This window comes from Chiloscyllium plagiosum, chromosome 39, assembly GCF_004010195.1.
Source record: "Chiloscyllium plagiosum isolate BGI_BamShark_2017 chromosome 39, ASM401019v2, whole genome shotgun sequence".
NCBI lineage: Eukaryota > Metazoa > Chordata > Chondrichthyes > Orectolobiformes > Hemiscylliidae > Chiloscyllium > Chiloscyllium plagiosum.
This window is the reverse complement of record NC_057748.1, coordinates 1,945,964-1,969,512: the sequence shown is the minus strand read 5'-3', so window position 1 is coordinate 1,969,512 and position 23,549 is coordinate 1,945,964. Positions and strand designations below refer to the sequence as shown.

The 23,549-nt window shown below is 46.6% G+C and overlaps 1 protein-coding gene across 2 annotated transcripts in view; it reads left to right on the top strand.

The window, feature by feature from the left end:
• Positions 1–23,074, top strand: part of LOC122542103 (synaptogyrin-1-like) — a 23,728-nt gene extending 654 nt beyond the window's left edge. The window contains exons 2-4 of one of the 2 annotated variants that reach the window (XM_043679470.1): positions 15,905–16,142; positions 18,267–18,415; positions 21,730–23,074. In XM_043679470.1, coding sequence (XP_043535405.1) covers positions 15,905–16,142; positions 18,267–18,415; positions 21,730–21,945 — 603 coding nt within the window. In that variant the 3' untranslated portion in view covers positions 21,946–23,074. Of the gene's footprint in view, positions 1–15,904; positions 16,143–18,266; positions 18,416–19,687; positions 20,550–21,729 lie in introns of those variants that run through there. The other variant, XM_043679471.1, reaches the window with a different exon arrangement.
• Positions 23,075–23,549: the final 475 nt, after the last annotated feature.

Genomic DNA, 23,549 nt, shown 5'->3' with positions numbered 1-23,549 from the left:
TGTCCTTTTTAAGGTTTACACTGTCTTCTTCCTAGTTTACATTTTTTCCAAGATTTGTATTGTCCGCAAACTTAGGAACAGCTTCTTCCCCACTGTTATCAGACTTATGTACGGGCCCCTCATGTTAGAGTTGATCTTTCTCTGCACCTTCTCTATTGCTGTAGTACTACATTCTACATTCTGTTCTATTAGCCTGATGTACTTATGTAAGGTATGATTTGTCTGGTTAGTACACAAAACAATACTTTTCACTCTATCTTGGTACACGTGACAATAATAAATCAAATCAAACTTTGAAATTATCTCCTGCTCACTGAGATTCAGATATTAATATATTACAAGAAAGGCAAGGATCCCAATACTGTACCCTGGGGAAATCCATTCTTAACTGTTCTCCAGCCAATAAATTGCTTGTGTACGATGACTCTGTTTTGTATTCCTCAGCTGATCTTCTACCTACATTGCTTCCAAACCCTTTTATTTCATGATCTCTCACTTTCCTCAAGTCTGTTGAGTCGCACTGGAATTGAACACCTTTTGGAAGTCCATGTACACCACACCTACAGCCTTAGCCTCATCCATTCACTCTGCAGTCTCTTCAAAAAAGGTGATGAAGGGCTTCTGCCCAGCTCCTCGGTTGCTGCCTGACCGTCTGTGCTTTTCCAGCACCACACTTTTCGACTCTTCAGAAAGCTCCAGCAAATTAGTTTGACATGATTTCCACTTAACAACTCCTTGACTCCTTCATTTGGTTGTTGACGAGACAGGGTCAGAAGTGAGTTGGCGCGGGTATTTTAGCTGGTTGCAGGTTTTGAGGACACCAAGGTATTTTCGCTGTATTCCTGGGAGTCTCTTGCCACACTCGTTCCTAGTCGAACAATTGTTTTCAGAGTCTGGTGTCAGGCATGACATGTCCCATTCAGCGGGGCTGATTTTGAGTGATCAGTGCCTCAAGTGCTGGGCAGGTGGGCTTGGGAGAGGACTACCTTTCTTGCCACTGGACTTGAAGGATTGATGCTGGTATTTTGATTTTGAGGTTCTTTATACCTGAGAGGGCCATTGTTCATGGACAGTATTCAGCATCCTTTGTATACGACATGCTTTGTGGCTGAATCATGATAAGTTTCTCTTCCCTGATGTAGAAGCACTGATTATTGGAGGGTGAATGAGAATTCCTTATGGTCCGCTGGGCTGGCTGGAGGGATACTGGGTGTGTTCCATTGTATGTAAAGGCAGTGTGTTTAGTGGGACACCCTGCAGTGAGCAGTGATGGCAGTGGGAAATTGCCAACATGGGCACATGTCTATGGCGTTCTGAACTGAGCTGTGCTGTTTGTCTGCTTTTGATGAAAAGGCGGTTATTCATTTGGAGCTTTGTTATGCTAACAGGTTGTTTGTAGTCTGCATCATCGATGCTCATTGGGGATGACAGACCCTTCGGTCCAACCTGTCCATGCCGACCAGATATCCCAACCCAATCTAGTCCCACCTGCCAGCACCCGGCCCATATCCCTCCAAACCCTTCCTATTTATATACCCATCCAAATGCCTCTTAAATGTTGCAATTGTACCAGCCTCCACCACATCCTCTGGCAACTCATTCCATACACGTACCACCCTGTGTGAAAAGATTGCCCTGTTGGTGTCTTTTATATTTTTCCCCTCTCATCCCAAACCTATGCCCTCTAGTTCTGGACTCCCTGATCCCTGGGAAACGACTTTGCCTATTTACCCTTTCCATGCCCCTCAATTTTGTAAACCTCGAAGGTCACCCCCTAGCCTCCAACGCTCCAGGGAAAACAGATGCACTGTGTCAATTCACCAAATCTCCCTTCAAAATACTTACTAAACCTAAAGGTAGGATTAGGGTAAACAGAAGGAAACACCACTTCAAAATCATGGTGAGAAACTTGGCATTCTTTAAATTATATTACCATTTCTTGATCTCCAGCAGCCCACTACCACAGAGCAATTTAGGATGAGCAATATATAATACCTTCAAAAAGATTCTCGCTTCAAGCTTTTCTGAAACTACATATGCAACTTAAGTGCTGGATATTTACAGCTCTAAATAAAAGGCCGTTTCTTTCCAATGTAGCACACTTCATTTAGTTGGTATCTTAGTCACTACATTTGTCCTGATGGTGCTGCTATCCCTGCTTCCCTCAGGCGACAAACAATAACCCAAATACCAGGAAGGTGAAGGAAAAAAGGTGTAGTGTTGGTGATTTTGACAGTTTTAAGAAGAGCCCATGAGTTAAGACAGTCATGGTGCACCTGATTCACATTGTGGATGGTGGACCTAGACCTCCTTGCTGCTCTTTAAGACTTTTTGGGACAGATTTCTCATTTCAGGCAAAGATGTGACCAGTACATCAGTGCTGCCATTTTCACCCTGCTCCTTGCGCAACCAACCTCACCCAAATGATAACCAAAGTTCAAGGGGGGAGAAAAAAACAATTTAAAAAAGGTCATAACATCCACCCAAATTTAAAGTGAGTTAACACGTTTGGTTGCAATCATATCAGAATCCCTACAGTGGAAGGCAGCACTGACCTTTCTCTCAAGAGAAGGTGAAGGCCTAGTGGTATCACCACGAGACCTAATCCAGAGACCCAGATAATGTTCTGGGGACCCAGGTTCAAATCCCACCATGGTAGATGGTGGAATTTGAATTCAATAAAAACACATTTGAAACATGTCCAAATGCAACAAGGTCCAGACAATATCCAGGCTAGGGCTGACAAGTGGCAAGTAACATGCATGCCATACAAAATGCCGGGCTGTGACCATCACTAAGAGACAGAATATAGTCACTATCGCTTGACTTATATATATACATGAATAATTTGAGTCTGGTTATCCTTCCTTTGCGTGATAAACTTCTGTTAAAATTTCATCTGCAGCATTGCATGTTTGTGTTTCAGTAAAAGGCCACATTGTAAAGGCCAAAAATATCTATCAAGTCAAATTCCTTTTTGGGATTTGACTTGTCAATAATAACATTAGCTGGGGACATAACAGATGATACAGTACAAAAGAGGCCCTTTGGAAACTTGAGAAAACATGAGGGTTTCGCAATTACCCCACAACTTCCCACCCTCAAAATAAACCCACAAAAAGTTCCTTTTACAAATATTTATCCAAATTCCTTTTGAAAGTTCCTGTTGAATCAACTTCTCCCTCCCTTTCAGGCAGTATGTTTTAGATAACAATACCTTGCTGTGATAAAACAGTCCCCCTTATCTCCATCTGAGTAGCAAAAACCAGTTGTAATGCAGATTGAAATTGCGGGAGTTTGTCCTGAGCCCCTGTTTTAGTATGGGGTGATCAGAGACACTTGGGTTGTGGGTGTTTTTTGCAGGTTAAACATTTGATCCATAGTATTGATGTTTATTGTATTTAATTCAAGAATCATGTCACTGTCCAAAGGCTGAAGTGCAGTGTAAATTACATCACAAAATCCATATATAGATGAAGTAATCAGGTTAAAAGCATATAATAATCATGTAATTGCCAAAATAGGTCAACAAATTTAATAGAAAACAGGGAAGTGGTAGATGGGATATCAAAAGAAGGGTAATATTGAACGAAACGTATAAACCAAGCACCATTTCTGCACCACTGAAGCCCACTCAGTCTTCATTGACCAAGATAGGGTTATTCTTACATCTGGGAGTGTTAAGCATGGGCTGATCTACCAGTGCTTCCGTTATACAAGGGAAACCTTGCTAATGGATTGATGTCAGGCATTTATTACCACAACTGAGTTGAGAGGAGAAAGGGGCTTTTGTCCTTCTATATCCGGTTTAATCAGCCCATTCCCTGTTCAACGGGAGAGATTGACACTGAGAGACTTTTCTCGTAAGGAGATTTCAGAGAGGGGAGGAATAGAGGTCAGGGAGGGCAGGTTTCGGGGCAGTCTGTTTGCTGCATCACTAAAGCTCTTGTTGATTCTCTGTTCCCTTCTGATTAGACGCCTGGAGGATTAGATTACATTACATTACATTACATTACAGTGTGGATCAGTCGCCTGAGGCGGGAATTGAACCCGGGTCTCTGGCGCTGCGAGGCAGCAGTGCTAACCACTGTGCCACCGTGCCGCCCACATTAGCTTCCTTAGTAAAACATTGCTACTGGGGAGAGAGAAGCAAAGAGAACAATGGGATTTAGTTGGAGGGAGTGCCACTTGCAGACCACCATCTAGTCTCATTCATTTGGAGGGAGATTTTGCTTGAAAAATTGTAGCTTATTTCCAGAGTACTCAATCTTAAGTCCACTTGCTTCTTGAGCTTTTAGCTGGATTTGAGCTAGATCTCCATCTTGAGTTCTCTGCCTGAGGGCAGGTTCCACCCACAGCATCATGACAAGGAGATAAATTTACCGCAGCCAGAATGGGGTTAACAGCTACTCTGGATGTTGATATCTATGTGCAATATGTGGGAGGTCATGGCCCCAGCTGGGGTTTTTCTATTCATTCATAGGATGTGAGCTCAGCCAGCCTGTATTGCCCTTCCTTAACCGATTCCCATTGCCTCTAATTTTGTTTGGGCCCTGTGATGCCACATATGGTTGAACACAGCCTTGATGTCAAGGGTAGTGTCTCTCTTATTCTCACCTGGAGTTCAGCAATGTCCATCTTTGAGCCAAGACTGTAATGAAGTTTGGGAGCTGACTGGCCTTGGTGCAACCCAAATTGAAACCAGGGTGAGCGGGCTATTGTTATGCAAGTGCAATGTGCTAGCACTTTTGATGACTCCTGCCATCATTTTACTGATGATCGAGGGTAACAATCGGCCGAGTTGGAGTTGGAGTTGCATTTTGTGTACAGGACGTTCCTGGGCATAGACAACTACATGTGCTGGAAGTTTCACCAACCACTGATACTTAAGATCTGGGTTTCTGAGTTTGAGCAGTGGCTGAGTCACTGTGGTATATTGTTGAGGCTGATTGTTGTATGGGATGGTACATACAGAGAGGTACTCTCACTGCAGCTTAAGTGCCTGGAAGCAGCAAGGGAATGAGCTACCACCAGGCAGATAGTGCCGGGGTCCCTTGGTGTGCTGCTGACACATTTTTCTGTTTTGGAAGCTGGTAAGGATTTTGATGTCTCAAGGGAGTGCAATCAGAGCCACGTTTGTGTATTACATGTGCTTTGCTATGTAGTAGGAGAGGAAAATAAAGGAGGAGCAATAGTGATGAGGGATGCACTTGTTATCTTTCTGTGGTCATTGACATGAGTCCAGATAGTACATTGCCCCATTGGTGCCATGGTCAAGAAGCTCTCAGAGCAGCTGCATGCCATTCTTCTGGAGGAGGGTGAACAGCCAGAGGTCATGGTCCACATTGTGTCACAAAACTGATCCTTTTCTCAAGGATACTGTGTCCTTGATTTTTTTTTCAGAGGGGTGGTAAAACACTCCGGGCTCCAAAGCAGCTGGGTTTGGTACAAAGATAAAAGGGCATTGAGAGGCCTCTTTGTTTATATGTAAACAGATGAGACTTTAGGCCAAAGCTTTTATGTTTAGAAGTAACTTGTGTAATGAAAGGGGAGTGGCCAGTCATGGAAACTGAGGTTAAGTTAGGAAGTTCAGCTGTAGAGCTGTGTGGAAACAGGCTGCTGGACTCTCTCTCCTTCTGCCCTTCTAACTTGGACTTGTAAGCCTTTGTTTCATTTTGACAGTGTGTAAGGGTTTTGTTCATTGGGACTGTTGTGTATATTCGGAGCAGCATAATTAAGTCGTTTGGATAGACTGAGTTCTGTACATATTCTTTATTCAGTTTTTTGTGTTTCATTATCAGTTTTAATACCTGGTAGTCAATCTAGCTAACTACTCTGAGTAATTTTCACTATACACTTACCGAAACAAATAGCAAAGCTACAGTCTGGGCTGCCTGCTTAAGAATGTTTTGAGTGGTCTGGCCTAGTCCATAACAATTGGCACCAATGGCTTTGGTTGGTAGGGAGATGAGGTTCTGCAATCAGAATTTAAGGAGTTAGGTAGGAAATTAGCATGCTCGACCTCAAGTGTATATTAACTTCCAGGTTATTCCCAGTGACTGGTGCAAGTAAGCGTAGAAATAGGGCAGATGAATGCATTGCTAAAAAGTAGTGCAGGAGGGAAGGCTTTAGATTCCTGGGATACTGGGACTTGCTCTGGAGTTGAACGTTCTGCATCAGATCGATTCTCTGATTTGGTGCTCTGATCCCCAACTAGTCAACCCTCATGGAGTCCAAGGTCAGAGTAGCTGTGGCTCTTTCCTGTATGGAGAATACTCAGGAGACAGAGGTGTGCAGATGACACTGAGGATGATCTGGGGCTGGCAAAGGTAAGAGATAAGCAAGGCCATGAAGATTTAAAGGATAAGAATTTGAAAATTGAGGCATGCCGTTGTAGGTCAGAAAGCATGGGGTGATGCAAAGCACTCGAGGCTAGTGAACTGAGTTTGTCTTTCTGTCACTGTTTTATAAAGAAATATGGCAACTGCTCTGAGTACAGCAAAAGCCCACAAACCGTCAAGAGATGGGTGAGCAGACAGCGTGATGACATTTAGTGCCTGTTCTTCTCTCCTTGGATAACATGTTGATTGCCTGCTTGATGCTCTTCCATGTCCTTAAATTTCCGCAGTCGCTGGGTAGCACCTTTTGTATCTTGTGATGTGGCTAACTCTGGCAACGCTGATACTTCTTGCCTGTCGACCTGATTTATCCTTGTGCAGGTGGTGAGGAACTGCTGTCTTGAACACTGCAGAACAGAAATTAAGAAGAAAACTCCAGGGATTGATGGGCAATTCCCCCAATTTGGTGGTGGTTTCCTCTGGCCTGTGCCCTCGTCAAACTAGGCGCCAGAGGTCACTGATCTTTGGGAGGATGTTCAATAACAGTGATCATTATTTTGGGCTCTAGGATCTTATTTTTCAATCTTAACTGAAGCCTTATGGCCGAAGTGTTGCTGTAACGTGGTCACAGTTTCTCAAATAATCCTCACCCTGCTGCCCCACTACACTGTGGCAAATTACTGGCTCTTTCATCTTGGCTGCTGCAGGGCCTGTGAAGAACAAAGTTAGCACACAGTCCAGCGAATTAGAGTCGGTATTTTTAAGTTCCGCCTGAGGACCACGTGGACCCGAAACCTCCTCCCTTCGGATGGAGCAGATGAAGAGCCAGCATTGAGACCTCTCCCGTGCTCCTCATGTGACAAGCCCACTGTTTGTTGTGTTGGCTGCTTGAAGTTTCTGTTTTTCAATTTCAAACTGTAGGAGCCTCAGCGCAAAGTCCAAATTAAAACGGCCACTGCAGTCCTGAGGAAGAGCCTACATTGTTGGCAGAGCTGTCTTTCTGATAGTCTTAAACTTAGATCCTGTCTGTGTTCATAACTGGATGCAAAAAGTCCCATGGCCTTATTTGAAGAGGGATTTAACCCTGGTGTCCTGTTTCCAATATTTATCCCTCAACCACCGTCATTAAAACAAAGTACTGTAACATTTATCACACTGCACAAGCAGTAATTTGCCATGCTTCTTTTATTCTAGCAACTACACCTTGATGCCTATAAAGTGCTTTGAAATATGCTTTCTATTTTCATTTCAGCAACTCTGTATTTTTAGTTACGAAATGCAGTCGGTCTTTGGAAGCTTTACTGCATCCTGGGAATCAGAAGCAATTACTTCGAATCAAACTGGTTGATTCCCTCCTGCTTCTCAATATTGGAAGGATTGTGTTTATGTACATGAGTGCTTCAAAAACATTACACCTGTGCCTTGCAGGTTAAAATACAGTACTTTAGTTTAAATGGTGAAATGATCTAAGCTCTACGATCCTTCCATATTCAGTCGTGAATGTTGGTGGACAATTAAACACCTCATTGGAGGAGGAGGCTCCACAAATATCCCCACCCTGCATGATGGAGGAGCCCAGCACATCAGGGCAAACAAAAAGAACAACTGAGGTATTTGCAGCAATCTGTAGCTGGAAGTGCCAAGTGGATGGATGCAACGTTTTCACATACACACAGAGGTGTGTATATGCAATGATCTGCCAGAGGAAGTGGTAGAGATGGGTTCAATTGCAACATTTAAAACTCATTTGGACAGGTACATGGATAGGAAAGGGTTAGAGAGATATGGGCCAAATGCAGGCAAATGAGACTAGTTCAGTTTAGGAAACTTGGTCAGCATGGATGAGTTGGACCGAAGGGCCTGCTTCTGTGCTGTATGAATGTATGTGTCCAGAGATCACCAGTATCACAGACCCCAGCATTCAGCCTATTCGATTTACTCTATGTTGTTATACCTTATCGGGTAGTGTTCTGGAAATCAAGGCTTGCTACTCTTGGAGACTTCACAAATGTAAAAGATTTTTAAAAATTTCCTGCTTTTTTATACCCAGGTTGACAATGTATGATTAGATTAGATTCCCTACATTGTGGAAACAGGCCCTTAGGCCCAACAAGTCCACACTGACCCTCCGAAGAGTAACCCACCCAGACCATTTCCCTCTGACTAGTGCATCTAACATTATGGGCAGTTTTAGCATGGCCAATTCACCTGATCTGCACACCTTTGGACTGTGGAAGGAAACCGGAGCACCCAGAGGAAACTCATGTAGACACTGGGATAATGTGTAAACTCCACATAGACAGTTGCCTGAGGCTGGAATTGAACCTGGGACTCTGTGCTAACCAGTAAGCCACATGCCGCCCCTGGTATTAACCAGGTTTCTGTACTTAGCATCTACTTATTTGTCTAAATAGTAATTGTTGTTAACTGCAAGTTGATAGTTATGTGCTGAAAATGTGTCGCTGGAAAAGCGCAGCAGGTCAGGCAGCATCCAGGGAACAGGAAAATCGACATTTCGGGCATAAGCCCTTCTTCAGGAATGAGGAAAGTTTGTCCAGCTTCATCCCCTGTGGTTGGAGGGTTCCCAGTCGGAAGATGAGACGCTCCTCCTCCGACCGTCGCGTTGTTGTGGTTTGGCGGTGGGTGAGTCCAATGACCTGCATATCCTCGGTGGAGTGGGAGGGGGAGTTGAAATGCTGTGCTACAGGTTGGTTGGGTTGGTTCGTCCGGGTGGCCCAGAGGTGCTCTCTGAATCGCTCCGCAAGTAGGCGGCCTGTCTCCCCAATATAGAGGAGGCCACATCGGGTGCAGAGGATGCAATAGATGATGTGTGTGGAGGTGCAGGTGAATCTGTGGCGGATATGGAAGTTTCCTTTGGGGCCTTGGAGGGAGGTGAGGGGGGAGGTGTGGGCGCAAGTCTTGTACCTCCTGCGGTTGCAGGGGAGGGTGCCGGGAGTGGAGGTTGGGTTGGTGGGGGGTGTGGATCTGACGAGGGAGTCACGGAGGGAGTGGTCTTTACGGAATGCTGATAGGGGAGGGGAGGGAAATATATCCTTGGTGGTGGGGTCCGTTTGGAGGTGGCGGAAATGACGGCGGATGATGCGCTGTACATGGAGATTGGTGGGGTGGTAGGTGAGGACCAGTGGGGTTCTGTCCTGGTTATGTGCTGTCAATATATAACTACTTTAGTTAAAACTCTAGCCCACTTATAAAATTCTGCCTCTAGCTCACATACAGAAAGACACTCAAACAACATGGGTGTTAAAGATTGAGGGAGGTGGGATCTGAGGGCAGCAGTTCAGTGAGTCCTGTCAGAGTTTGCTGATCAGAATGCCGATTCTTTATCTTCCTTATTAGCCTGTTTTTGCAGGAGGCACAGGGTGACTTATAAAGGTCTCTGACTTATTAAACAAAAATCACAGTTTACAGCAACTGGAAAGGGGAAACAAACTGGCTATTTTCAGATTTGAGATGCTTTTCTTTTACTGCAGAGCAGAAACAGCACCTTCCTTCCCAAAGGTCTGATAGCTTCTGCCCCAAACATTCCTATCCCAAAGCTGTTTGGCTACCTGGGAGCCAATCACATGGTTGTTGGCAGGCAAAAAGCCTTTGTCCTTGGTCTGTGGACTAGTGACCAAGTATCAATCAGCTACCTGTGGCCAGTCAAATCTCCCTTCAAACACCGCTCCCTGGTTCCAGCTCCTCTGTAATCAGGCTTCCCCCACTTGTTGAATCAACAGCTGTGTGAACAGTATTTACATTGAGTGTCAGGTAACATGCTTTAAAAAAGTGCAGTGATTTTGAACTAGCCTTATTTTGTAATACAGAAAAATAAAAAACTCCGGTCTTTACAATGTGTTATCAAGAAACAGCTGAAGGCACTGGATACTGTAAAGGCTACAGGCCTTGACAACATTGCAGCAATAGCAATGAAGACTTGTGCTCCAGCAATTGCAGAGCCCTAAGCCCAGCTGTCCCAGTACAGTGACAATACTGGAATCTGAATTGAATTAAATTGAATTGAATTTATTGTCAAGTGTACTAAGGCACAGTGAAAAGCTTTGTCTTGTGAGCAATCCAAGCAGATCACAGAGTTAGGTAGCATAGATAGTAAATAATGGTAACAGCAGCAAAAACTAAAACACAGCTACAGGCGAATGTTAAGGGTTTGTGAGTCCATTCAGTATTCTAACAACAGTAGGGTAGAAACTGTTGCGAAACCGGCTGGTGCATGTGTTCAGACTTCTGTACCTTCTTGATGGTAGAGGTTGTAAAAAAGCATTGCTTGGATGGGATGGATCTTTGAAAATGCTGGCGGCCTTTCCCTGACAGCGGGCCTGGTAGATGGATTCTGTAGATGGGAGGTTGGCCTTTGTGATTGAACTCAGCCCTAACACCACTCTCTGTAACCATCTCCGATCTTGAATGGTACAGTTACCATACCAGGTAGTGAGACATCCAGACAGAATGCTCTCAGTGGCGCACCTATAAAAGTTGGCAAGGCTATTTGCTGTCATGCCAAATTTCCTCAGCTGCCTGAGGAATAGGAGACGTTGTTGGGCCTTTGTAACCAGTGCGTCCACATGAACAGTCCAAGAAAGCTTGTTGTGGATGACCACTCTCAGGAGCTTGATGCTCTCCACTCGTTCCACCTTTGTGCTGTTAATGTGTAGGGGGGGCATGAGTAACATTCTGCTGAAAGTCAATAATGAGTTCCTTGGTTTTGCTGGCATTGGGAGCTAGGTTGTTCTCAGTGCACCATTTTTCCAGGTCTTCCACCTCCTGTCTGTAGTCTGTTTTGTTGCCATGTGAGATTCGACCGAATATAGTGATGTCATCAGCGAGCTTGTAAATGGCAGTAGTCTGGTATTTGGCGACACAGTCATGGGTATACAGTGAGTACAGTAGGGGGGCTGAGTACGCACTCTTAGGGGGCTCCAGTGTTGATGATGAAATATTGTCCCCAGTCGTCTTTGATTGTGGCCTGTGGATCAGGAAACTGAGGATCCAGTTGCAGAGAGTGGGGCTTAGTCTGAGATCACTAAGTTTAGAATTCAGTCTCAAGGGGATAATAGTGTTGAAGGCTGAACTGTAGTCAATGAGTAGGATTCTTATGTAGCTGTTCTTCGTGTCACCATGTTCTAGGGAGGAGTGAAGGGCAAGTGATATGGCACCTGACGTGGATCTGTTGGTCTAATAGGTAAATTAAAGTGGGTCAGGGATGGTGGGGAGGCTGGATTTGTTTAATGCCATGACCAACCTTTCAAAGCACTTCCTACCACTGAAGTTAGGGCCACTGGGTGGTAGTCATTGAGACATGCTGCATGAGCCGCCTTAGGCACAGGGATAATGTTGGCATTATTGAAACAGGCAGGGACAGTGGCCTGCTGCAGGGAGAGGTTGAAGATGCCCGGGAAGACCTCTGCCAGTCAATCTGCACATGCTCTGACTGCACGGCCTGGTACTCCGTCTGTTCCCATCACTTTCTTTGGATTAATGCAAAGGAAAACTGATCTGACCTCTGATGCAGTGACTGTTAGGATAGGTTTGTCAGGACCTGTCGGAATAGGTGCTACCTCTCTGCCAAAGTTCTGGGAGACGGTCTGGGAGGGATATGTCATCGTCAGCTATCTTGCACTGACTCTTCTTTGAACTTGTGATGTCACTCAGTCCTTGCCATAGTCGCCGGGTGTCTGTTTGGATCGGTATTGGTCCTTTGCTGTCTTAATGGCTCTGTGAAGGTCATACTTAGATTCCTTATATTTGAGTGGGTCTTCTGATCTGAAGGCTTCACACAGTTTGTAGCAGGTTCTGTATGATTCATCGAGGGTCTCCTGTTGGGGAACACCTGGATTGACTTGCTCGGTATGCAGCCCTCCACACACTTACTGATAAAGGCTGTGATGGTGGTGGTGGTGTACCCAACCTGGGTACCTGCGGACTGTTTGAACATAGACGATTCCAAACAGCACCACAGTTGATCCTCTGCTTCCACCGTCCAGCACTGGACCTTTATCCACGAGGGGAAGTCTCCACTTGAGCTTTTGCCTGTAAGCCGGGAGAAGAAATACGGCATTGTGGTCGGAGTTCCCGAAATGAGTCTACCTAACAATTTGGATAATTGTCGAGAAATGTCCTGTACAGCAAAATCCATTCTGGCCATTTACCACCACAATCTACTCTCAGTCATTAGTCAAGTAAAGGAAGGTGTCATCAACCAGTGCTAACAAGTAGCACCAACTCAGCAATAACCTGCTCAGTGACACCCAGTTTGGGTTCACCAGGACCACATGTCTCCTGACCTCATTACAACCTTGGTTGAGCAGAATTGCAATGGTGAGATAAGAGTGACTGCCCTTGACATCAAGTCCACATTTGGTTGATAGTGGCTTTGAGGAGCCTTAGCAAAACAGGAGTCAATGGGAATCGGGGAGCAGGGGGCAAGTCTCTGCTGGTTGCAATCATACCTGGCACAGAGGAAGAGGATGGAGATTGTTTTGGAGAGTTATTGGATGTCAGTCATTTCAGCTCCAGGATATCTCTGCAGGAGTTCCTCAGGATAGTGTACTAGGCCTAACCATCCTCCAGCTGCTTCATCAATGACCTTTCCTTCATAAGTCAAAACTGGGAATGTTCAGCATCATTTCACAACTCCTCAGTTACTGAAGCAGTCCATGTCCAAGTGTAGTAAGAACTGAATAATATTCAGAATTGGGCTGAGAAGTGGCAATTAACATTCACACCAGGCAAGTGGTGACCAGGCAATGATAGTCTCTATGAAGAGAGAATCTAACCATCACCTCTTGCCTTTCAATGGTGAATTCATTGCTAAATTCCCCACTATCAACATTCTTGGGGTTACCATTGACCAGAAGCAGAACTGAACCAGCCTTTTTAAGTGGCTACAAGACCAGGTCAGAGGCTAGGAATCTGCAGCAAATAACTCCGCCATATCTCCCCAAAGCCCCTGTCCACTATCTACAAGTGTGATGGAATATTGCTCACTTGCCTGCATGAGTGCAGTTCTAACAGTACACAAGAAGTTCGATGCCATCCAGGTCTAAGCAGCCTGCTTGATTGGCACCACATCCACAAATGTTTACTCTCTCTACTATCACCGCTTCGTAGTAGCAGCAGCGTGTAACCATGGTGACAGAGTTAGACACACCACCCAGAGCTCCTCTGCTCACAAGCTCCTTCTCTCTTTTCTCCCTCTTGCTGCAGTTCTGCCCCCCCACACCCACTCAATTTTTAACTTATCTCACCTGAAGGGAATGGAGAACGGCATCCAAGTCCAGCCCAGGGCAGGAGATCAGCTGCAGACAGGGGGAGCAGAGCATGCGCGGGGTGAGTCCCGGAGTGTGGTGCACACAGGCAGAGTCCTGGAGCCGGACACAGAGTACGTGCCTTTGGCTGAGCCACAGCCTGAGTGGGTGTAGGGGGAGCCCAGGCTGGCTGAGGGGAATGAGTCCTGGATGGAGACCAGCACGTTGAGGCAGCAAGCCCTCGTGTTCTGAGGCCTAGCGGGCATGGAGTACTTTAAAGACATTTATAAACATTCAGGAGTGTTTATAGACTTTGTATTCCCATGTTAGTCTTTATTTGTTTCACTATTTCAATTCTGTAACAACACTTAAAATATCTGTACCTAGGTCCCCTGTACTTGAGATGGCACCAAGAGGCCAAAATACAATCTTTTCACTGCAGTCATTCAAGTGCATGTGACAATGAAGGCTATTCTATCCTAACCTAGTCAATTCTATTCATCAATAAGATGCTCAAAGTTTGAGAGAAGATTTGTAGCTCGGGTGCTCGTTGTTGTGGTTCTGTTCACCGAGCTGGGAATTTGTTTTGCAGACGTTTCGTTCCCTGTCTAGGTGACATCCTGCAGTGGTTGGTATATTGGGTCCAGGTCGATGTGCTTATTGATTGAATCTGTGGATGAGTGCCATGCCTCTAGGAATTCCCTGGCTGTTCTCTGTTTGGCTTGTCCTAAAATAGTAGTGTGGTCCCAGTCGAATTCATTTTGCTTGTCATCTGCATGTGGCTATTAAGGATAGCTGGTCGTGTCGTTTCGTGGTGAGTTGGTGTTCATGGATGCGGATCGTTAGCTGTCTTGATTGAATCTGTGGATGAGTGCCATGCCTCTAGGAATTCCCTGGCTGTTCTCTGTTTGGCTTGTCCTAAAATAGTAGTGTTGTCCCAGTCGAAATCATGTTGCTTGTCATCTGCGTGTGTGGCTATTAAGGATAGCTGGTCGTGTCGTTTCATGGCAAGTTGTTGTTCATGGATGCAGATCGTTAGCTGTCTTCCTGTTTGTCCTATGTAGTGTTTTGTGCAGGAAAGCCACACACACAGACCAAGTCCTAAACTACGAAAGCAACGTGAATTCGACTGGGACAACACTACTTTTATAGGACAAGCCAAACAGAGAACACCAGGGAATTCCTAGAGGCATGGCACTCATCCACAGATTCAATCAATAAGCCACATCGACCTGGACCCAATATACCAGCCACTGCAACGGACAGCTGGAACTGACAACCGGAAGCGGCAGGTACAAACCGCTATAAATGCCAGAGGAAACATCACAGAAGCGCTTCACAGGAGGCTCCCAAGCACTGAGGATGTCACCTAGACAGGGAACGAAACGTCTGCAACACAAATTCCCAGCTCGGCGAACAGAACCACACCATCAATAAAATGCATTGCAGAAATTAATAAAGGCTCCTTAGACAACAACTTCCAAATCCACAACCACTGCTGTCTAGAAAGACAAGGATGGCAGATACATAGGAACACCACCATCTGTAAGTTCGCCTCCAAGCCACTTACCATCCTGATTTGAAAATGTATCACTGTTCCTTGATTTTTCACGTCAAGACTGTAACTCCCTGACAGTGCTGTGATGAACCAGCACTATATGGACTACAATGGTTCAACATGGCAGCTCACCACCACTTTAAGAGGAATTATGTGTTAGCAATCAGTATTGATCAAGCCCACAATTCATGAATTAATAAAAACAAAATAAGTATTAAAATATAAAAGTGTGATGATCTACTTGCTGAACTCGAGGAGTGGCTCCCTCTTCAGGGACTGCCTAACCCCACAGAGAGAGAACTGGACAACTGGAACAATAGAGACAGTGAGCACAAGACCTTGCAACCTCTCTTGTTCTCTGTCTAACTCACACACTCTATATCTCTCACTCTCTGTCTTGTGCTCACTGTCTCTATTGTTCCAGTTGTCCAGTTCTCTCTCTGTGGGGTTAGGCAGTCAAGCACCAAGCTGGGTAGGTGGTCCATGAGGTTGCCATGGCAGCACGCCCAGGAATGTGATGTTACATTGGAGTGGATTTTGTTTAAAGCTGCGTTCTCAGACTGTGTAGCTCAGAGTTAGTTAATAAGCATAGATGAATGATGTTGTGAAATTACGTTACTGCTGTAGGCGATAACACCAATTCAGCTTGATGTTTAGGGGCCTAAATTGGCCTACAATAGGCTGAGCTGGAACACCCAACCTGGAGTTTATCTTCCTTTTTCTCTCCCACTCTGTGTCTGTAGCTCTTTTCGATTGTTGTCTTTGGATCAATTATCAATGAAGGTTACATGAACCGACCTACGGAGGTGGAACAGCACTGCATCTTCAACCGGAATCCCAACGCCTGTAACTATGGTATCACTATCGGTGTGCTGGCCTTCCTCGGCTGCATGGCCTTCCTTGCCCTTGATGCTTACTTTCCACAGATCAGCAGCGTAAAGGATCGCAAAAAGGTGGTTCTGGGAGACATTGGATTTTCAGGTCAGTGTTTGTCTCTCAGAGAGCAGTAGATCCTCATTCACATTGCCCCATGAAGTAGGAGGAAAAGGAGAGCATTTGGCTCCTATTGCACCATTCGATAAGATCATGGCTGCTTTGATTGTTTTGAATTCCACATTCCCATCTCCACAAATGACCTTGTATTCTTGTTTGGCACGGAATTGATCAACCTTGACCTTAAAAATATTCAGGGTCACTGCCCTGCAAATCTAGCCCTGCTACTTCCAGAGCTGTTACACAGCTTAATGGTTTTATCACAGTGCACGCTGTCACACCCAAGTTTCTGTACTTTACCAGAAGTATTTGTTAGAAATCCATTAATTCTAACCACAGATAAACAATTGGGAACTGTAGATATAACTGTACTAATTAAAACACACTCTTTGTCTTGCACACTCACACGTGCAGACACAGGTGTACATATATTGAAACTCTATCTTTCATTCTTTCCCTGATTCTCCCTCTCCCCTCGCTGTCTCTCTCACATGCACTGACATACACACACATACTGTCGCACGTGTGCACAGGCAGACATATTAAAATTCTGTCTCTCTCTTACACAGAAACACACACTCACTCTCAGCCATATACTGTCTCTCTCATGCACGCAGACTAACATAAGTTTATGAATCTCTCTGTCTCTCTCTCTCCCCCTCTGACTCTCACCCCCCCCACACACACACATATATAAGTTTATAAAATTTCTATTTCTCATTTCGTGCGCACTTATACACTACATAAAAAGCCGAGGAAGCTATTCAAAAACAAAAATTGCTGGAAAAGCTCAGCAGGTCTGACAACATCTGTGGAGAGAAATCAGAGTTAGGGTTTTGGGTCCAGTGATCCATCCTTCGAACTCAACCCAAAACATTAACTCTGATTTCTCACCACAGATGATGCCAGACCTGCCGAGCTTTTCCAGCAATTCTTGTTTTTGTTTCTGATTTGCTGCATTCTCAGTTCTTTTGGTTTCTATTGGGGCAGTGATTCAATGGTCACATTCCACAGAGTTCACTGAGTTGTTTGTTGGGATTTTCCAATCTTTCTCCCCAGGTTTGTTTTTTGTTTCATTTAGGGGGAGGCACAGACAATTGATACATTTGCTGTAAAATTACTGGTTAAAGGCCACAGCTTACAGCAAGTGGTGAGGGCAGATAAAGTAGCATTCTTTAGACTTTAGGTGTTTTACTGGAGATGAAGACACATTGTTGTCCCTTGTAGCAATCCAAAGGCTGCTGCTGCTATTGTTCACACCCACAAGCTGTTCATCTACCCCAGGGCCAATCAGGTAGTCGTCAGCTGATGGCCTTTGGCATCCACAACTCATCACAATTCTACAAACCACTCAGCAACCTGCTGTCAGCCGAATCTCGTTTTTTGCCCAGCCCTGGTAAACACAACTTAGAAGGAATTTCAGAAACTTACTGTTTAAATGTTCAGAAATGCCTTCCATAATCCTTGGTGTTAAAACAGCCATTTTCGTACCGTTCACAATATTTTTAAAAATGGTCTTTACACCAAAGAGAGAACTCCTATGGGAATAGCAGAGTTTAATTCGATAAGTATTAGCTGTGACTCCAAATGTAGCACGCGCGCGCTCTCTCTCTCTCTTTCTCTCTCGTTTCCTCTGTCTCTCCATTTATGTACCTCTCTTACATCTATGCTCACACTCTGTATCTCACAAACGTGCACACTTTCTCTAATTTCCTTTCCCCTTTTGCTCTCACTCTCGTGTGCCTGCACCCTCTCACGCACACTCACTCTGTCACTCGTCCTTTCCTCTTGTGCTTCTCTTGCTCAATCCCTTATTGTCATGTTCTCCCCTCTGTAGCTTGTGAGCTATCTGTCACTCTCACCCGGTGCCACGCTGTCTTGCTCGCTCCCTCTGTTGTACCTGCGATCCCCCCACCACCACATCATGCTACTGCTGCCCACAGAGACAGCACCCTTACATGTAGTGTCTCTCTCCCCTCCCTCCCACTTCCAGTCTATGCTCTGCACTGAACCGATGATGCTGCTTGGATGGTGTTCTGGATTGTTCGTGCCTCAGGACCCACCTCCCTCTGCTGCAGAGTCACAGTTTCCTTTGTTTGTTTCTTCTAACAGCGTTTTGGTCCTTCCTATGGTTTGTGGGATTCTGTTTCCTCACCAACCAGTGGCAAGTAACGGATCTGGAGAAGGACGACCCGTTAAAGGAAGGAGCTGATGCTGCTCGAGCTGCTATCACTTTCTCCTTCTTCTCAATCTTCACCTGGGTAAGTCGTCTCACTCTAGATCCTCTACACCCTGCACGGCATTGGTACACTGGGTTCGACACCTACCCCCTCCTCCCATAACGACAGGGACTATACAGTGGCTAGGTGCCATACAGCACCAGGGACCCCGGTTCGATACCACCCTCGGGCGACTGTCTTTGTGGAGTTTGCACGTTCTCCCTGTGTCTGTGTGGGGGTTTCCTTTAGGTGGTCCGGTTTCATCCCACAGTCCAAAGCCATGCTAAAAATTGCCCAGTGTCCAGGTATGTGCAGGTTAAGTGGGTTAGCCATGATAAAAAACCCCTGCAGGGTTACAGAGATGGGGTGAGTCGAGGTGGAATACTCTTTAGAGGATTGGTACAGATTGGTTGGGCTGAATGGCCTCTTGCTGCACTTTCTGGATTCTACAACCCTTCCCCTGGGGTCACATCGAGATAGTAGAGTGTTGATCATCTTCTCTTGTCCATTCACTTTCAAGGCTTTGGACCAAATTCTAGGCCAATGCATTCAAATTCCATTCAGAAAAGTGCAGTGGAGAAAACTGACCCCTGTCTGGGCTCCAAGGGAATTTCGTAGAACCAGAGAAAGTTTACAGCACAGAAGGTGGCCATTCAGCCTCCTGTGTGTACTGGCTGAGTAAATTAGCTGCCCGGTTGAATCCTGCTTTCTGGCACCTGATTCAAAAACTTGCAGGATGCAGTGTTTCAGGTACATCATTAAATCCAATGAGCAACATTCCAAAATGGCAGCACATTAGAGCCCTTGAACAATTAACGGTTGGCACTCCAACATTTGGGACTGAGTTACCCAACGGAGCATCAAGGAATCATGGTCAGTGTGGGAATGGTGCACAGAGCTTGACTATCTAATCCGTGCTGTCCCTGTCCTGGAAGTGTTTGAGCGGGACAGTGTAGAGGGGGCTTTACTCTGTATCTAACCCCATGCTGTCACTGTCCTGGAGAATTTGAGGGGGGCAATGTAGAGAGAAACTCACTGAGAATTTAAAAGAGGAGAGGGAACTTTACTCTGTATGTAATCCCATGCTGTCCCTGTCCTGGTAGTTTTTGAGGGGAACAGTATAGAGGGAGATTCACCATTTCTTTCAGATTATTATGTTTTATACCCCCATTAATTTCTAATGAGTGGTCTGGAGAACAGAGCATAGAGATGCTGTTAGTGACAGCTTGCTATTTTCAGCTCCTGACCACTTCTCATCCTCCAATCCTCATATGTTTTAATTCCAATTCCAATTCCTGCACCTTCCTTTTGCAGGGTTATTTGGTTCTCTTTGCTATGGATCGATTAAAAGGCATCACCTTCACTGAGGAATACAATAAATTGTTCCCACCCCAGCAAACCCCTCCTCTTGCTTAACTACAGCATCCTTCTCTGCTTCCAAACACCCAGACTCTGAAGTACAGCAGTTTGAACACTGTGAGCTGCTAGACTATCCCTGCTTGCCTGAGTGGTTTTCTCTCATGCTGCTATAACTCGTGATTGTGGTGACTAATCTCATTTTTGAGGGAGAAAGCAAATTTGATTTTATTGCCTGTGGGGATAAGCAGGTGTAGCTTTGTAAGTTGTCCCATACCCCTACCTTACTCCTTAACTCATTCTGTACCTGTAGCAGTTTGCTGATTGAGATTCAGGATGTTTTAGTATCAAGTAATCTGAGAAGCCCCAGACTTAGCTCATAGTCATAACCCTCAGACTCACCCTCTCTCTCTGTCTCTCTCTCATCTGCCTTGGCCTCCAAAGTTTCGCTGTGCCTCTGCTTCACCTGACCACTGCTGTCTCTCTCTCCCTTGCCCTTGCTTGCATTAACTCGCTAATTTTGCAAATTGTGATCCTAAGAGCAGATGATCGTGTTTGATTTATTTATCTTCTTCACTGTCTGCTTTGGATATTTGCACTTCCAGCAAATAAGCTTCACTTGAGCCTGTAGGGTGTATCAGTCCAGTGGGATTCTAACATTTTCTACTCCCCATAGCCCAGCAAGTGTCATGTGTCGTCCTGAAAGTTATATCAGTTTTAGGATTAATTTAAAGCCTGACAAACGATCTTGCTACAAAAGCACAAAGTGCTGGAGAAACTCAGCAGGTATGGCAGCATCTGTGGACAGAAGTCAGAGTTAACATTTCGGGTGCAGTGACCCTTCCTCAGAACTGAAGTGCTGCCACAGATGTTGCCAGATCTGCTGAGTTTCTCCAGTACTTTGTTTCAGATTTCCAGTATCTGCAGTTCTGTTTTATAAAAGGTTCTAGCTGGTTAGGTTAATCTCCACAGCTGAGTTAGTATGGACATGAGCTGAGAATATTTCAGTATTCCATGTCTCCCTATCACTGACGTGTATCTGCAGATGCAAAACAATTAACTGCTTGGATTTGTCGCATTGCTCATATCAAAGACCTTTAAAACTGCTTTCTAATGTGTTAACCACAGATCTCATAATGTGCTTTGCTTTCTGAAGGTCATTAACATTCTGCATGCTAACATCACTAACTGCAGTGTCCTTTTTACTGTCCCACCTCTCGATGTCTGTTTTACTATGGCCCGGCTACTCCCTCCTCTCTCATTCCTTTCCCCCCAACCCCATGCCATCTCTGCCCCCCCCTCTCTCTCTCACTCTGTCTCTCTCTCTCTCGCGCTCTGCTCCACCCCTCTCGCGCTCTGCTCCACCCCTCTCGCGCTCTGCTCCACCCCTCTCGCGCTCTGCTCCACCCCTCTCGCGCTCTGCTCCACCCCTCTCGCGCTCTGCTCCACCCCTCTCGCGCTCTGCTCCACCCCTCTCGCGCTCTGCTCCACCCCTCTCGCGCTCTGCTCCACCCCTCTCGCGCTCTGCTCCACCCCTCTCGCGCTCTGCTCCACCCCTCTCGCGCTCTGCTCCACCCCTCTCGCGCTCTGCTCCACCCCTCTCGCGCTCTGCTCCACCCCTCTCGCGCTCTGCTCCACCCCTCTCGCGCTCTGCTCCACCCCTCTCGCGCTCTGCTCCACCCCTCTCGCGCTCTGCTCCACCCCTCTCGCGCTCTGCTCCACCCCTCTCGCGCTCTGCTCCACCCCTCTCGCGCTCTGCTCCACCCCTCTCGCGCTCTGCTCCACCCCTCTCGCGCTCTGCTCCACCCCTCTCGCGCTCTGCTCCACCCCTCTCGCGCTCTGCTCCACCCCTCTCGCGCTCTGCTCCACCCCTCTCGCGCTCTGCTCCACCCCTCTCGCTCGCTCTCTCTCTGCTCCATCTCTCGCTCTCTGCTCCATCTCTTTCTCTCTCTCTCTCTCTCTTTGTCTGTGCCTCCTGTCTGCCCTTGCTCCGTTGAAAGGCTGCTCAGGCATTCCTGGGATACCAGCGGTACCGCCTGGGAGCCGACTCTGCTCTTTTCTCCCAGGAGTACACAGACCCGAGCCAGGACACCTCTGCCCCTTACGGCCCGTACCTCTCCGGGGACGAGATGGAAGCGCCAGGCTCTTACCAGCAACCACTGTCGACAGGATCCTACACGAGCACCTCAGAGGGATATCAGACGCAGGATTACTGAGGAAAACGAAGGCCAGGAGTGAGTGACACGAGAATGCGAATCCCTCACACGCAACCTTTACACATTTTACTGGGCAACCCTTGGTTTAAGTGAGAGAAAACGCTGACACACCACAAGTGTCTATCATCACTGGGTCAGGGTTTAATATCCTTGAGTTTGAAATACGTATTCTAACTCCTGCAGGTGCTTAAAGTGAACATAAAATATTTCCACGTCGCCTAGTCTGTTCTGTAAGACGTGCTCACTTAAATGCAGATAATTTTTGAAGGAATGGTATATATATGTATATATATTTATTTTAATTCAAGGTTTATTTATTGATTCTGGAAGACAGTTGGCTGCTGAAAACTTGCCCACTCCCCGGATGAGCCCACCAATGCCATCTCCTCTCTGTGAGTTCACTATCCCTCCTCCCAGCTCCCTCACTCAGGAATGGGATCTGTGCACAGCACCAGCACCGACAGGGCATGGGGCTGGGGGAAAGGACTGGAGCGAACGAGAGACTGTGGGCCCCTGCTCCCACTGGTGCCGAGGTATGGAACAGGCCCTTGTTCAGGATGCTGCCTCAGCTGGTGTTTCCCGGGGCCACGGGGACAGAGTCGGGTGTGAAGGAAAGCTATTCTCATTTACTGAAAAGCACAAAGTAGCCAGCTAAGCAACTTTTTTTTCCCAGGGGAGGGTGTCGGGTGAGGGGTGGAAAGCAAAGAGATTCCTGTTCACTTGAGAAGCCCTTACAAATGATCAGAGACAGCATTTGCCCTGCTCCAGTTATTTAAAACATGGGGAAGGAGTCACGATGGTGTGGGGGGTGGGGAAACATGGACTCAACTTGATCTGGAGCCTGAGATTTCGATAGAGAGAGTTCACTTTTGTCATGGCACTGAGTCTAAGCAGGGATTGCCCTGTGGGAGAGGGGGTGCCGGGGGCGGGAGTGGGTGGGTGGGTGTGTGTGTGTGTATACAAACATGTGCCTGGGTGTGGTGTGTACCTTGCCTTTTGGCTTGTTTTCCTCCCCCACCATGTCCTATCTCTCTCTGCCCCTTACTGTCCATCTCGATCTTGTGCTCGGTCTCTCTCTCGGTCCCTCTCTCTCTCGGTCTCGGTCTCGGTCTCTCTGTCTCTCGGTCTCGGTCTCGGTTTCGGTCTCTCTCTCGGTCTCGGTTTCGGTCTCTCCCTCGGTCTCGGTCTCTCTCTCGGTCTCTCTCTCTCGGTCTCTCTCTCGGTCTCTCTCTCGGTCTCTCTCTCGGTCTCTCTCTCGGTCTCTCTCTCGGTCTCTCTCTCGGTCTCTCTCTCGGTCTCTCTCTCGGTCTCTCTCTCGGTCTCTCTCTCGGTCTCTCTCTCGGTCTCTCTCTCGGTCTCTCTCTCGGTCTCTCTCTCGGTCTCTCTCTCGGTCTCTCTCTCGGTCTCTCTCTCGGTCTCTCTCTCGGTCTCTCTCTCGGTCTCTCTCTCGGTCTCTCTCTCGGTCTCTCTCTCGGTCTCTCTCTCGGTCTCTCTCTCGGTCTCTCTCTCGGTCTCTCTCTCGGTCTCTCTCTCGGTCTCTCTCTCGGTCTCTCTCTCGGTCTCTCTCTCGGTCTCTCTCTCGGTCTCTCTCTCGGTCTCTCTCT